Source organism: Oncorhynchus mykiss, chromosome Y, assembly GCF_013265735.2.
Source record: "Oncorhynchus mykiss isolate Arlee chromosome Y, USDA_OmykA_1.1, whole genome shotgun sequence".
Taxonomy (NCBI): domain Eukaryota; kingdom Metazoa; phylum Chordata; class Actinopteri; order Salmoniformes; family Salmonidae; genus Oncorhynchus; species Oncorhynchus mykiss.
This window is the reverse complement of record NC_048593.1, coordinates 11,955,526-11,970,323: the sequence shown is the minus strand read 5'-3', so window position 1 is coordinate 11,970,323 and position 14,798 is coordinate 11,955,526. Positions and strand designations below refer to the sequence as shown.

General features: G+C 45.2%; 2 protein-coding genes across 3 annotated transcripts; one reads left to right on the top strand and one right to left on the bottom strand.

Annotated features, from left to right (window-relative positions):
• Positions 1-4,019: 4,019 nt before the first annotated feature.
• On the top strand, positions 4,020-8,361 carry zcchc9 (zinc finger, CCHC domain containing 9). 2 transcript variants are annotated; one of them, XM_036967790.1, is made up of 6 exons: positions 4,020-4,161; positions 4,565-5,010; positions 5,156-5,306; positions 6,813-6,905; positions 6,999-7,067; positions 7,719-8,361. In XM_036967790.1, the coding sequence occupies exons 2-6, from the start codon at positions 4,576-4,578 to the stop codon at positions 7,829-7,831; spliced, it is 861 nt and encodes a 286-aa protein (XP_036823685.1). In that variant the 5' UTR covers positions 4,020-4,161; positions 4,565-4,575; the 3' UTR covers positions 7,832-8,361. The 2 variants fall into 2 exon arrangements, with proteins under 2 accessions (XP_036823685.1, XP_036823686.1); XM_036967791.1 differs by having other exon boundaries at positions 4,032-4,176.
• Positions 8,362-8,448: 87 nt separating this feature from the next.
• Positions 8,449-14,700, bottom strand: LOC110509639 (acetyl-coenzyme A thioesterase). Its single transcript, XM_036967788.1, is given in 14 exon segments — positions 8,449-8,824; positions 9,130-9,258; positions 9,418-9,544; positions 9,655-9,714; positions 11,452-11,535; positions 11,537-11,608; positions 11,610-11,705; positions 11,707-11,725; positions 11,825-11,920; positions 11,922-11,942; positions 12,313-12,472; positions 12,840-12,993; positions 13,193-13,246; positions 13,324-14,700. Coding segments are annotated over 11 exon segments (861 nt in total). The 5' UTR covers positions 13,199-13,246; positions 13,324-14,700; the 3' UTR covers positions 8,449-8,824; positions 9,130-9,258; positions 9,418-9,451.
• Between the last annotated feature and the right edge of the window lie 98 nt (positions 14,701-14,798).

Genomic DNA, 14,798 nt, shown 5'->3' with positions numbered 1-14,798 from the left:
TTTCCATCTGACAGATTTTCATGCATCTATTCATAAATACAATATTCACATGTTCCCACCAGTGGTGTTTCCACCAAACGGACTTGGTGTGGGTCAAAATCAGTGCGTGATGACGTAGAACACACAAATATACATTTCTGTTAAGTACCGAATACAAATATAAAGTTCAATGTGTTTTCATCGCATTCCACTCCACCGATAGTTTTGCCACAAAAAGTGTTGCATTACATAGCAAATGTGCCCTCTCTGGTCTTGACACCTGTGGTCTAGCCAACAGCTCACAGATACACTGCGGGTAGGCTGTGCGGGTAGGCTACACTACATGAGGGGATTTTTATGGATAAGAGCGATAATATTTGTATTTGTCAAGCAGCATTCCTGTCACCAGAATAAGACCCTCCATATTTATTGTAAAGTAGTACCAAGCTCATCACCTTGCACTTTCACCACCCTGTAAAGTTCACAAGTTATTTCCTCTGTAGCCAAATAAATTGCATGGTTTCCCGAGTTGTAGTGGGAGGACCACAAGTCATATCATTGCGGGACTCCAAGTTGACTTCGAATCATGGTTATTATATCAATATACATATCAATAAGGCACTTCCACCGACATTTCTTGCATAATTAATTTTACAGACACAAAAAGATCCCACCATGTTGAACAAACAAATGATCTGTCTGCATTTATGAAATTGTACCGAAAGTTATTTTTTCCCATCACACATTACATCCCCCTTGATTCTCCTGCCCACATACAGTAATATCTGAAACAATTTATGCAGCAAAAACTCTTTCTACTCAGAGATAATGGTCAAATTTAAGAAAATACTGATATCCAGATAAAACATTTTTGGTAATTTAGAAACTGATTATACTTGCATTGAGTGTTGTTTTACCACCTTTACTTAAAGCTAGAATCCTTAATGAAACAATAACAACGCGGTCCCCATTATGGATAATAATCTCAAATGCCGCCAGGATAGTTTTCTTTCTGCCTGCTGTGTGGCTCAACAGACAATCTACCATTAAATGGTGCATATCTTTCCCCACTGTGTCCACTGTGTTATAAAATATGTCGTTCATCTCTCCTACTGTAGTAGACACTCACGCAGAATGTATGGGACAGAGGTGACGCCATCCATTTTCGGCCAGTACGACTGTACAAACTAATCTCTCTTCCTGCAGGACAAATAAAAATCTTGTTTTAAATCCAGCTGTCGCTATAGTATAGGCATCACACAAATTAAATTGTCGTTCTACTCTCCCGATTTCATTCTATGATAGTCCTTCTCAGTTATGCTCATCGTACAACCAGAGGTGAGATCAAAAGATGCAGTATGGCAAGGGAGGGACCACTTAAATGAATGTCGATTTATACATTTAACTTGGCCAAATAGCTAGGCAGCAGAGAGCCGAGGCAACAAATGATATGGTATTTAAAAACAACGAAGTAGTAGCACAGTGTAGTATCTGGGATCTACATCTGTTTATATTAGTTACTATGCTGTTACTAAGCAGTAATGTATTACGGCAGTGTTACGTTACTACACCTAATAGGAAATGCACATGCGCCCTAGGGTGCCGGGAACTGTAGAGCACGAGGGGTTTTGACTAAACGAAAACTAACTGTACTCCCGTATCCTGCCTGGTCATTTCTCCACAACACAAATATTACACACAGGACCCAGACAGCGGGGATCATAGACTCCCCAAAATCAGAACGTCTCCCTCCCGGATAGTCTCAAAAACGTGGCGACACCTTCAATCACATAGAAAAAATATATAAACGCCCCTCGTCTGTCACGAATGCTGAATAAAATGATATTTGAACTTACTCCGCCGATTGTCTGTGCTGTTGGTCTTTCAGCTGATTGAAATTTGAGAAAACCTCCACGGGAAAGTATTAAACAGACTTCAAAACGCGGGTCTGTGTGCGTGGCAATCAAGATGTTTGCTCATGACAACATGCATGCACAAGATGGTAGAACATGCATGCATAATAGCAGGCGTTTAACATGGTGTTGTGCATGTGCCAGGTGATACATTTTAACTTCAGCTCAGGCTCTAACAAGTTGGGTCAACAACACTTTCCTGTGGATGTTTTTTCTCAACTTTCAAGCAGCAGAAGACACAGACAACATGTAGAGTAAGTTCAAGTGTAATTTTAAGACTATATAATAATTGGTATCAGTCTGATTTATTAGGTAACCTTCTGGACAGCATGGTCAAAAATCCTCTAACAGGAAGAGTAGGTCTATAACCACAGACACTACAATGTGCAGGGGCTGTTTTTTCTAAACATTTGAGGATCAGAATGATCCAGATTCTGTCACCCTCTTTTGCTATCCAGGACCAGATCGATCTGGCTGATTGAGATGGCTTTTCAGAAAATAAATCAGATAGGATCATTCTGATCTAGACACACAATGTCAAGATCACAGAATCCAGATGTTGTGCTTTGGGTAGGTCGCTATATTGCCATCTACTGGGCGAGTTATGTAACATTTTGTTTAGCGAATAAGACCTCCGGGTTTTTCAAAACTTGCTATCTGAATCTGAATGAGCCGGATTCTGTAATCTAGGATCAGATCTATCTTGCTGTTTTTGAGCAGTTTTTTCCCAGAAAATAATCAGGTAGGATACCACAATCCAGATCCAGATACCACAATATCAAGATCACATAATCCAGTTTCAGTGTCTTGAACAGGCCTCCACCTTGCAGCTAATGGACAAGTTGTGGTAATACTTCTGTACGGTCAGAAAAACAGATTTGCGTAAATTACATTAATAAAGGTACCTTGTTTAAAAAATAAAGTCTGCATATCACTTATATTCAGTGGGGTCAGTTCAGCTAAACCTATGCATGCAATCCTTTATTATAAAGGTGAAATTGAGGGTCCCCCCCAAAAAAATTGATTCCCCAAACATGACTCACACCCCCGCCTATGGATGTCGGCACTCAGGTGACGCCACAGACGGGTGAGTGTCGGGACTCAGGTGACGCCACAGACGGGTGAGTGTCGGGGCTCAGGTGACGCCACAGACGGGCGAGTGTCGGGGCTCAGGTGACGCCACAGACGGGTGAGTGTCGGGACTCAGGTGACGCCACAGACGGGTGAGTGTCGGGGCTCAGGTGACGCCACAGACGGGTGAGTGTATGTGTTTTCATGATGAGCCACTTTGGGGTGGACAACCACCGGTCTCATCAATGAGAGAAGGTTTGAAAGAGACAAGATGGCAGCATACATTGTTGGACAACCTTATGGGGCAAAACACATGTAATTTAATAACCACGCATTTGATAAATTCAAACAAACCGCCTGCAACTAGACATTGAAGTTTGACTTCCAAGTCAGGAATTGAGGAAGTATTGACAAGTTCAGGTTGGTCAAAAATGCTCTGTAGTATGTCAAACAGTAACGTTACTTATCTAATAACACCCATCAGCCAGCTGGAACAGTGTAATGTCTGACTAGGCAATATTGTGTGTAGCTAATTACAGACCTAACTGTGGCAGAGAGTAGTGTTTGTAGAACTGTCCACTGAAATAAAGAAATGTACAATAACATGGTTTTACAGTGGGGTTGGCTACATAAAATGGAAAACTGATAATAGGCCTAGCTATCACATAACGAGATGACTGGTCCCCAAAGCAGACCTACAGGGAAAGTAATGGTGGAATTGTAGATGGGAATTCCGCCCACTGAAATACTGAAGGGAAACGTTACATAAACAGGGACAGCACAATAACATGGTGAACCAGTGTGCGTTTGCAGGGCTGGCTTACATCAACTCGAAAACTGTCAAAAGAGAGGATGTATAACAAATGAATCTGGTCCTACTTTGTACAATCCAGATCAGACGCCAACGCATGGTGCAACGACGATTGCACACCAGGATTTGGGAGAAAAGAACCAAAGCAACTGCACAAACACATTCGTGCACTCGCTTTACTTCCAGTCAAAGAGCAGGCGTGCAGCAAGCACGAAACAAAAGTGCATGTGTGATCACTTGTTATTATAAATTCTCAACCTCAACAACAGATGGCGGTACGAGTCTATCGAGTCATTTTCCTGTCATTTCCACCCAAGGAAGAAGAAGAAGAACGTGGCTTCCGGCTAAACAGTAAACACATGTGGCAGCGATAGTTTTACACTTTAGGTGAGTTTATAACAGGTAAATATATTCTGATCACATTATTTAACTGAATTTATCAGTTTCTGAATTTCTGCGAATATATCTCGCTCCAGATTTAGTTCACAACTCCGCTGAAAAGGACTCTTAGAGTAATGCTAGCAACTCTTCACGTTATCTAGCTAGCAAGTTTATTTGTAGCCTCTATCCTAACCGTTGTTTTTATAGCTGAGCAGTTAATGTGTATATAGTTAGTATGAAGTTAGTTTTTAGATACATATTTATATACCACTTTGTATTTTGAGATGAATGACCGCTGCTTTTGCTAGATCAGTCTAGGGGAACATTCACCATACTCCCGAATCCCTAATGGTTTTTTCCATCTCTCTCTCATCCGTCTCCCTCATCTCTCTTTATATGTGTACCCCAGGTGTTCCAGCAATGACGCGATGGGCCAGAGCCAACAACGTCCACAAACACAAACCTGCTGAGGCAACACCCTGGAGCCAGCTTAGAACCAGAGGGGGAGGAGTAGGGAGGGGTCGTCCAGGCCCTTTTGGAGGTTCAGGAGGTGCTAGCTCTAGCCATGGTCCTGGGGGTTGGGGAAGAGGTAGGGGAGGAGGGGGAGACCCTCTGAGGCGAACGCAGCTCGGCGATGCTGGGATTAAGAAGCCCTGTCGGAAGAAGAAAGACTACGACAATGATGATGTGAACGGCTTCATGGAATACCTTCAGAGTGGCGGGGCTGGGACGTCCAGGGGAGGTGGAGGGGCAGGGATGGGGGGACTCAGGGAAGAGGTAGAGACAGCCCTGAAGAAAGACAGGAGGAGAGAGGACAGGAGGATTAAGAGACAGGATGACAAGAAGAGCAGCATGGTGAGTAAGATGGGCAGAGATCAAGCGTAGAGTGACTAAGTTTCCAATGTTGCTACTAATAGTGACACTCAACCTTGTGATGTTGTCTTACTCTCTTACCTCTTCCTTCTTTCTTACCTCTCTCTCCCTGTCTCCCCCTCTCCAGGTGTGTTTTAACTGTAGGAAGCCTGGCCATGGGTTGGCTGACTGTCCGGAGGCGGACCGAGACGAGGAGATGGGAAGGGAAATCTGCTACCGCTGTGGATCCACAGAACATGAGATCCAACGCTGCCGTGCTAAAATAGATCCTGCTCTAGGTGTGTGTGTGTGTTGTCCTGATTCCTGGTTGTGTTCTATAATTCAATTTAGATTTGTTCCGTTTGTTATTCTTTCTATGCTGAACAAAAATATAAACGCAACATAGAACAATGTGGCTGGTCTCAGACGATCACGCCGGGGAAGATGCCGGATGTGGAGGTCCTTCTTCCCCTTCTATTTTTGTGTGTATGGAACATTTCTGGGATCTTTTATTTCAGCTCATGAAACATGGGACCAACACTTTCACATTTTGTTACGTTACAGCCTAATTCTAAAATTGATTAAATTGTTTTTTTCACCCTCTCATCAATCTACACACTACCTCATAATGACAAATCACACCTTTGACAGTGACTACAGCCTTGAGTTTTCTTGGATATGACGCTATAAGCTTGGCACACCTGTATTTGGGGAGTTTCTCCCATTTTTCTCTGCAAATCCTCTAGCTCTGTCAGGTTGGATGGGAAGCATCGCTGCACAGCTATTTTCAGGTCTCTCCGGAGATGTTCGATCGGGTTCAAGTGCGGGCTCTGGCTGGGCCAATCAGACATTCAGAGACTTGTCCCGAAGGCACTCCTGCGTTGTCTTAGCTCTGTGCTTAGGGTCGTTGTCCTGCTGGAAGGTGAACCTTCGCCCCAGTCCTGGTCCTGAGGTCTTTGGAGTGCTCTGGAGCAGATTTTCATCAAGGATCTCTCTGTACTTTGTTCCATTCATCTTTCCTTCGATCCTGACAAGTCTCCCCGTCCCTGCCACCGAAAAACATCCCCACAGCAGGATGCTGCCACCACCATGTTTCACCGTAGGGATGGTGCCAAGTTTCCTCCAGACGTGACGCTTGGCATTCAGGCCAACGAGTTCAAGCTTGGTTTCATCAGACCAGAGAATGTTGTTTCTCATGGTCTGAGAGTCTTTAGCTGCCTTTTGGCAAACTGCAAGCGGGCTGTCATGTGCCTTTTACTGAGGAGTGTCTTCTGTCTGGCCACTCTACCATAAAGGCCTGATTGGTGGAGTGCTGCAGAAATTGTTGTCCTTCTGGAAGGTTCTCCCATCTCCACAGAGGAACTCTGGAGCTCATTGGGTTCTTTGTCACCTCCCTGAATAAAGCCCTTCTCCCCTGATTGCTCAGTTTGGCCGGGCAGCCAGCTCTAGGAACACTCTTGGTGGTTCCAAACTTCTTCCATTTAAGAATGATGGACACCACTGTGTTCTTGGGGACCTTCAATGCTGCAGACATTTTTTTGTTACCCTTCCCCAGATCTGTGCCTTGACACACTCCTGTCTTGGAGGTCTATGGACAATTCCTTCGACCTCATGGCTAGGTTTTTTGCTCTGACATGTAGTATCAACTGTGGGACCTGACATAGACAGTTGTGTGCCTTTCCAAATCATGTCTAATCAATTGAATTTACCACAGCTGGCCTCCAATCAAGTTGTAGAAACATCAAGGATGATCAATGGATTTGATTGAATGTGTGTTTGTTTCTCTCTCTCTCTCTCTCGCTCAGGGGAATACCCGTATGCCAAGTGTTTCATCTGTAGTAAGACTGGCCACCTGTCCAGGTCCTGCCCAGATAACCCCAAAGGACTGTATGCTGCAGGTACAACACATGCACTCTCACAGTACTAAACTGGGCTGATAAATCAAACCGTGAATCCATAACATTGTCTCCTCCCTTTCTGTCCATCTGCAGGAGGTTGTTGCCGTGTGTGTGGTTCAGTAGAGCACTTCCAGAAGGATTGTCCTGAGCACCAGGCCGCGTGTGAGTAACCAGGCTCCCGTCTCTCTCTACCCTGCGTCAGGATTGTCTGTTCGACAGACCCATTTTCCCCTGCCCGCGTCACGGGAATGTTGCGCTCGCACGACAGATTCAGAACAAAGCTTTACCCGACAGGTAAACCCGGCGGGTTCGATCGCATGCAACTTCAAACGCAGCTCATGCAAGTTGACAAATAAGTCACCGAGGCGGTTATCGTTTGCAGCGTCGCTAATGTCATCAGAGGATTTGACTAACTAACGTTAGCAAGCCGGCGAGGCATGGTAAAATATCACAGATTGAGCTCGAAAAAGCCAGAAGGATTATGAACGTTAGCTGTAGCCATCTGTTTTGCCTGTTCCCGTTGTCATCATTCACTCACTGTTAAGTTCGCCACGGTCCTGACTTTAGCGTTAGCGATCCTGCTACGGCGCTTTTTGGCCGGGCATCACTCGAACGTGACGCCTGTTTGTAAACCAAAAATGGGTCTATATACGCTACATTTCTCTCTGAACATTCCCTTTGTATATATATATATATATATCTGAACGTCGTTTGTGTTCTGTTTCATCTATCTGAACGCTCTGTACAGTTAGTCCTCTTTATACGCTCCCGAGATGTTGTGTGACTGACGTGTTTGTCCAATTCTCCCCGTAGCTAACCAAGTGACCTTGGGCTGGCTATCCAATAACATGAGTGCCGACCACGAGGAAGTGCATGTGCCTGTGAAGAAAGCCCCGCCCAAACGGGCCAAGGTAGTGGTCTTCTGACCTGCCAATCCACGCAGAGGACTCGCCAGATTGGACAGGACTGACATCGACACATCCCAAGACTGAAATCCACGAAGGGCGTTCGTTCTGTCACCGTTCTCACTCTCTCTCTCTGAGCTTTGACAAACAACATCCATAGTCAGGGAAAATGGAGAGCTGCTCTTGACTGCCATATTGGAAAGCGCCCTCTGTGGTCTCACACCCTGGACTCTTGTGTATAGGATTGGAAGTGATTTGTATGGATGGGACGAGACTGGAGCCTGTAGTGTATGCTAGCTAGCGGGTCGCTCCTGTATCTAAAGATGTTTTTTTTATATCTCGGTAGCCATCTATCCTGTGTGTCTCATGTTTGGTGGTGTGTTCTCTAATCTATCCCCAGGTGTCTGAGAAACAAAAAGGTTAAAAATATAGGTTTTTATTTGCATTTCACAGAATTTTGTTTTGTCACCGAGTATCACTATTACTGCACGTTCACTCACATCAACATCTGAAATATTTCTTGCAAAATTCAATAAATTAGACTTATATTACATACATGACCTACATTTGCTGTGACCAAGACATTTTGGCTAATTCGGAAACACCGTCCGTTGTAAATTGGACACCTGTATTAGCAGCCGCTCGACTAGAGACTAGAGGTGTCTCGTTAGAATCATGAGTCTCCCGATAGTATCAATTCCAAAATCAGACTCAGGTTTAGTGTGTGTGGTGTCTCTCTCCGGGAAGGTGGTACGTGTGCTAGCCGTCTCCTCCCTAGACTTAGACCAGCCTGCCAGGTTACATGCGGCAACACGCCTGACATCACCTGGTTGTGGTAACACACCTGGAACACATGGTTTTAACACATTGTCTCTGAATTGTGAGGGCTAACGATCGTCAAGGACAACAACCACCCGAGCCACTGCTTGTTCACCCCGCTATCGTCCAGAAGGCGAGGTCAGGGGGGGAGATGTTTCCACGGTTACAGACCTCAGGCCTAGCACATAGGGGTCCCTGTAGAAGACAAAACACACATATGGCTAACAGGAATCAGAACGATCCCATAACCATCTCCACTCAAGAAGACGGGAACACACACATTCTTCTGAAGCGGGGTTGCCAGACGTATTCCACGCAGGGCCGAATCTCTGCGGGTCTTTTTGTGTTTCCTTTCAGTTACGACCTAGAAAGCCAGAGGTGAGGGGAGTTCCTTACTAATTAGTGACCTTAATTCATCAAGTACAAGGGTGGAGCAAAAACCCGCAGACACTTTGCACCTCCGTGGAATGAGTTTGACGCGTTCTAAAGGAAACCTTTACTTGTCGTCGCAGGGCTGTCTCCTTGACAATGGGAACACGAAGTCTCGGCTCTTGCCTCCGTTGATGGGGGGTGGGCATTTAATGTGGTACACTGTCTCCTCCTCATCGGCCCCATCTACCTCCTCACAGCTACAGGGAGAAGGGGGTGTGATAGGTTAAAGGTCAACTTAGTTTAATGAACACGAAGCTCTGTGTCGCTCATACTTTCAGCAAAATGTGGCTGGTGGCACCTTAACCGGGGAGGACAGGCTCAGTAATGGAATGGTAACGAATTTACAGGTGACTTACAGATAGTGTCCCCCAAAGAGGTCACAGTGTGAGGTCAGCCAATAGGGTGAAGGCATGGAGGGCAGAGGTCATGACCATCTGAACTTGGGACACAAAGCAGCTCCTCCTCATGGACAAACACACCGATCTGGGAACATACAACATGTTAAGGAAACCAAAAGCAAAAAAGGACAAAGAATCCCCTTTAGAAAATTGCCATATAGTGTCTCCATTCATGCATTAGTGTGTGTTTCTCACCCTGTCATTGATGCTGCTGGCTTCCCCAGTCTTGTAGTGATATGCGGGTTGACTCTTAACCTGCAGTGGATGGGTTTCGGGTCATGAAATATTGTTTGGATGAAGGTGCGGGCGGGTCGAGTAAAGAGCAAACAAATAATAATGCAATCCGTAGTTCTTCTGTAATTCATATCTTTAAGGCTACATTGAGTTCTTTCATTCTTTTTTAAAATCTGGCATTTGGCGCATAAGTCTAAGCTTTAGGGGCCGACTTTGCTGCGTGCCAAATCGGCCTACACACCAATCGCCAAATGCTTTCGGGAACTTGGCCGGAGAACGTTAAAACTTCTTGAATCTACTTGAGACGCACATGTCCCAAGTAGGCACCTGGAAATGCAAATGCGCTACGCTAAATGCTAAATGTACTCGTTAAAACTCAAACCTTGATCAAAATTCACAAGCAGGGTATTAAATTAAAGCTACACTCGTTGTGAACCTAGCCAGCAAGTCAGATTTTTAAAATGCTTTTCGGCGAAAGCATCAGAAGCTATTATCTGATAGCATGCACCCCCCAAAATGCCAGCTCGACACGTAAACAACAGATTTTGCGATAGACGGCGCTACCCAAAACGCAGAAATAAAATATAAAACATTCATTACCTTAGACGAGCTTCTTTCTTGGCACTCCTATATGCCCCATAAACATCACTATTGGGTCTTTTTTTCGTTTAAATCGGTCCATATATACCCAAAATAGCTTTGTATTGAAGTAGTGTCATTCAGAAAAATTCATCGTTTTTAAACGCTGCGTAATTTTTTAAAATTAAAAAAGTCGACGATAAACTTTCACAAAACACTTCGAAATCCTTTTGTAATCCAACTTTAGGTATTAGTAAACGTTTATAATCTATCAAAACGATTACAGGGCGATGTCTCTTCAATAGGTCCTCACTTCAAAAACAATGCAATCTGATCTCTCCTTGAACTGCATCCGGGTGAAGACTGGAAAACTTGGGGTCAGACAGATGGATTTTCCAACAATTAATTCGATTGAAAATTAGTACAATGGCGCCATCGTGCGGAATTTGTATGAAGTGCAGGCAAATTTCCATTAAATTCTGTTCTCCTTTAACAACTGGTGGAAGTGACTTATGGAAATTATTTTTTGCTTTCAGAGAGCAGTTTTTCTTGCGTTTTTCAATGAAACACACGCTCTGTTATAGTCACAGCCGTGATTTAACCAGTTTTATAAACTTCAGAGTGTTTTCTATCCACACATACTAATCATATGCATATACTATATTCCTGGCATGAGTAGCAGGACGCTGAAAAGTTGCGCGATTTTTAACAGAATTTTCAAAAAAGGTGGGGGTAGATTTAACAGGTTCATCGATCCACTGAGGCAAAAAGGACAAGGTCAGAGTTCAATTCGGTAAGAGAAGAGCTGCAAAATAAAGATAAACGACGGCCAGAAAAGCAACGTTTCAGAAAGATGTGGTCAAGCTGGTAAAAGAGGATGATGACTGAGGTGCTATACAAATTCGTAAAGTCAGGAGACGCGGACCACAACACCGGCACGTCATAAAAAGGAAACTGTACAGCGCATTTTCTACATTTGCTGGTTAGGCTCGGGTGCTGGCCTCAGACGTTCACTTTATCACAAGTCGGGGGTTGCAAATGGGTTATTAGCAATTGCGAGTGGCTACGGGTGAACAAATAGCTGTGATGTGGTTGAAGACAAAAACAGTCAGGTACAAGGCTAGCTTAGCTAGAATGATGGGTGCTGGTAGTGTCATGTTCATTACATGGTTGTGGTACCTGGTTCCTTTTATCCCAGGGGACAGAGATAGGAGCCTCCTCCTTACAGGACAGGGTGTGCTTTCTAGCCATCAATAATTATCTTCCTTACGATGGCAGACAGGTATCTCCTCTCCCAGTCCTTGTTGGTGTATGTGACTTGAGGGACAGGAAGGTACGTCTCCAGGTGTGTTAGACAGCTGGTAGATGAGGAAGGCGCTGTTGATGTGACACACTTTGTTCGCGGTCCACTCCTCACAGTTACAGGCCTCCACTCAGGACACCTACCTCAATACTACACACACGGGCACACACACATTTTAAATACTGTGCCAATTACATTTCCACAGGATCCCATTATCTGAACGGGAATTCATATGACGAGACATGTTACCTGTTGTTAAATGTGTTGTTGACCACAGCCTTAAAGACCAGTCTGTTGCCTACAGAGGAGGGCCCTCTGAAGCGGAACATGTCTACAGACCTCAGAAGGGAAGCGGCCACACAAATGACTGGAGAGAGAGAGAGGATTAGTAGGGTGTGCGTGTGTACCTACACTCTTAGAAAAAAGGGTTCCAAAAGGGTTCTTCGGCTGTCCCCACAGGACAGGGGTAGGCAACCCTGGTCCTGGAGTGACACAGTGTTTTTTGATTTAACCAACCTGGGAGACCGGGTGTGTTGAGTTTAGGCAATCACTCAACTGATCAATTAGCTCGATCTGGTGTGGTGCCTAGTTGGAACAAAAATCCTGCAGTACCTGCAGCACTCCAGGAACAAGGTTGCCTTCCCCTGGCATAGGAGAACCCTTTTATGGGTTCTACATGGAACCAAAAAGGGCTATCCTATGGGGACAGCCATAGAACCCTGTTAGATAGAGGGTACCTGGCTGCCACTGTGGCTGCGTTCTCCATCCAAGCCAAGATTTGTCGTCCGGAGGTGTTGCCGTGGTGATTAGCGTGTGGAGGCAGGACCAGCTCGACGCTCTCCACATGCGTGAACGCTGTGGACACGGCAGACTGTGGGTCTCTCCTGCTACACCCACCTGGAGAGGAACAGGTACAGACATGGGTTATTAAAAAGAGAGGCAATTACACATCTAGTACATCTAATCACCAACTCAGCCATAGCCCTCAGACAGAGATGTAGATAGCCTCATCATGTGCATCTGACAAAGAGCATTACACGCCAGAGAGCTGTACCAAACAGACTCTCTCCATCTCTCCTCCATCTCAGCTACAAAAGGTATTTATTTGTTTAGAATTGCCCCTTGAACATGTGTCAATATGACAAAGTTTCATTCAGGGCAAGATAAATCAAGTAAATCTACAGATTAGGACACTTAATCCCAGGCTGACACCTACACACACACGAAAGACGAGAGAGAGAATGAGACAGAGAGACAGACTGACCGTTGGCTAGTGGGCGGTAGTCTTGTAGCAGGGTACTGAACGTCTGTTCGTTGTAGAGTCTTCGTCTCTCTGAGGCCAGAGAATGAAGCAGCTGCTCCTCTGCAGAACCCAGGTTTTCCACCGGCCGCAACACCACCTTTTCTGGTCCCGCTGGCTTTCCAACAAAGGTGGAGTCAGCCACACATACCGACATCTCCACACGTTCCCTCACATCCTGCACCGACACACGGATTCCCTTCTCCACACACACACACATATTGTTATGTTAAAAATGTGAAATAATCATTGTGTACAAGCATGCGTGCATGCATGTGTAAATGCGTGTGTGTGTTTGTATGTGTGCGTAGTCTTACCTCCATGCTTGTGGTGAATGTTCTATTACCGTGATGGTGATCACCTGACCAACCCTGCAAACAACATTCAAAATATTTTAAATGTTAAATACGCATTTGATTGATTGATGTATCGATTGATTGATGCGTACCTGTCAGTCTCCTCAAACTGGATGTCGTCCATGGAGAGTGTCACACGCCGTCCCAGCATGACGTTCAGCTAAGGGACAAACACACACACACGTGAGGCATGCGATGGTGTCCATCCATTTGAGTAGCTGCCCAGTACTCAGGTCTCCTTGGTGATCTGCATGGCGTGGCTGGATAGACTGGCACATCTGGACATCTATAGGAGCAGGGATCTGCCCAAGACCTGAGCCCAGAAGAGAAGCACCCTGACCGGTTACAGTGCCAGACCGATGCCTCTGAATCTCTTGGTCCTTATGGGGCTCCACAGGGCCTGACCCCCGGCGTACACCCAGGATCTGTGCACCCTGAGCAGGCGGAGGGACAGACAGAGGCCCCTTCAGATCCTGGAGGTAGCGGTTCTCCAGACTGAAGCCATTCTGGAGGCTCTGGGTCATCATTACCCTATTGCTTCTGTGTGCAGAGAGTGTAGAGAAAACGAGCAGCCCGTGTACGAGCCTCGTTCAGTCCCTAAGTGTGAGCAAGTGAGTGAAAGGGCAGTGACAATCACATACCCTTTAAGTAAAAGTAACCCTGCCTTGTCCCACCCTCCTCTCTATCTGTAAACCTTATCTGTGGCTTGGAGCCCTATAATGAAGTAACACAAACACTGGTTCACAGTGTGGCAATGAGTTCCAATAACAACCTCTGTCTGTTTGATGACACACCCACGTGTGGCGCGCATACACACACACACCCCGGCATTGGGGGGGAAAACTGGACAAGACACTTGTCACCAAACAACAACAACAACAAACAACAACAAACTCAGTAATATGATATGACATACAATCCTCTATATTCCTGAGACTTGGCTGGTACACACACACATACACACACACGCACTGCAGGTGGACTCTGACTGGCCAGTGTGATGATAGTACTCTCGACCCCAGAATAGACCAATAATATCTATCTGGAGACTGAAGTAACTACAAGAGATTTTTAAACAGTATCAAAAGCGTTTTTAGGAGCGATAGATAAAAAAATGTTATCATAAAATACCATACAGCGTCACAAACATGTTTTAATTTACATACAACTTTGAAAGCTAGCTAGCAAACAAATCTCCTTGAGGGTTTTGCTATCTGGTTTGCGAGTGGTGTTTTTCTGCATTCATACACATTCAAAAATCTCAAGCCTAACCCAGCTACAGACAGAAGTGACTTTACGTAGCAGGTTACTTAGGAAACTAACACAGCAGGCTAGGAGAATGAACATAGCAGATTAGGAAAATCAAAAACAAGACTGTTGACATCTAGTGGAAGCCCTAGGAACTGCAATCTGGAAGGATTTCGCCTTATAATAAAAATGACAGCCATTGAAAACAGTGGTAGGCCTGAGTAACAGGCAGCTTACTTTGGGCACGCTTTTCGTCCGGACGTCAAACTACTGCCCCCTAGCCCAAAGAGGTTAGGAGAATGAGGTTAACCCTCCTGTT

Bases quoted from the DNA above. Each gene is read 5' to 3' on its own strand.
- zcchc9 (XM_036967790.1), top strand. From the start codon at position 4,576: ATGACGCGATGGGCCAGAGCCAACAACGTCCACAAACACAAACCTGCT. The intron at 5,011-5,155 runs GTGAGTAAGATG...CCCCCTCTCCAG, and splicing joins ATGACAAGAAGAGCAGCATG to GTGTGTTTTAACTGTAGGAA. The intron at 7,068-7,718 runs GTGAGTAACCAG...TTCTCCCCGTAG, and splicing joins TCCTGAGCACCAGGCCGCGT to CTAACCAAGTGACCTTGGGC.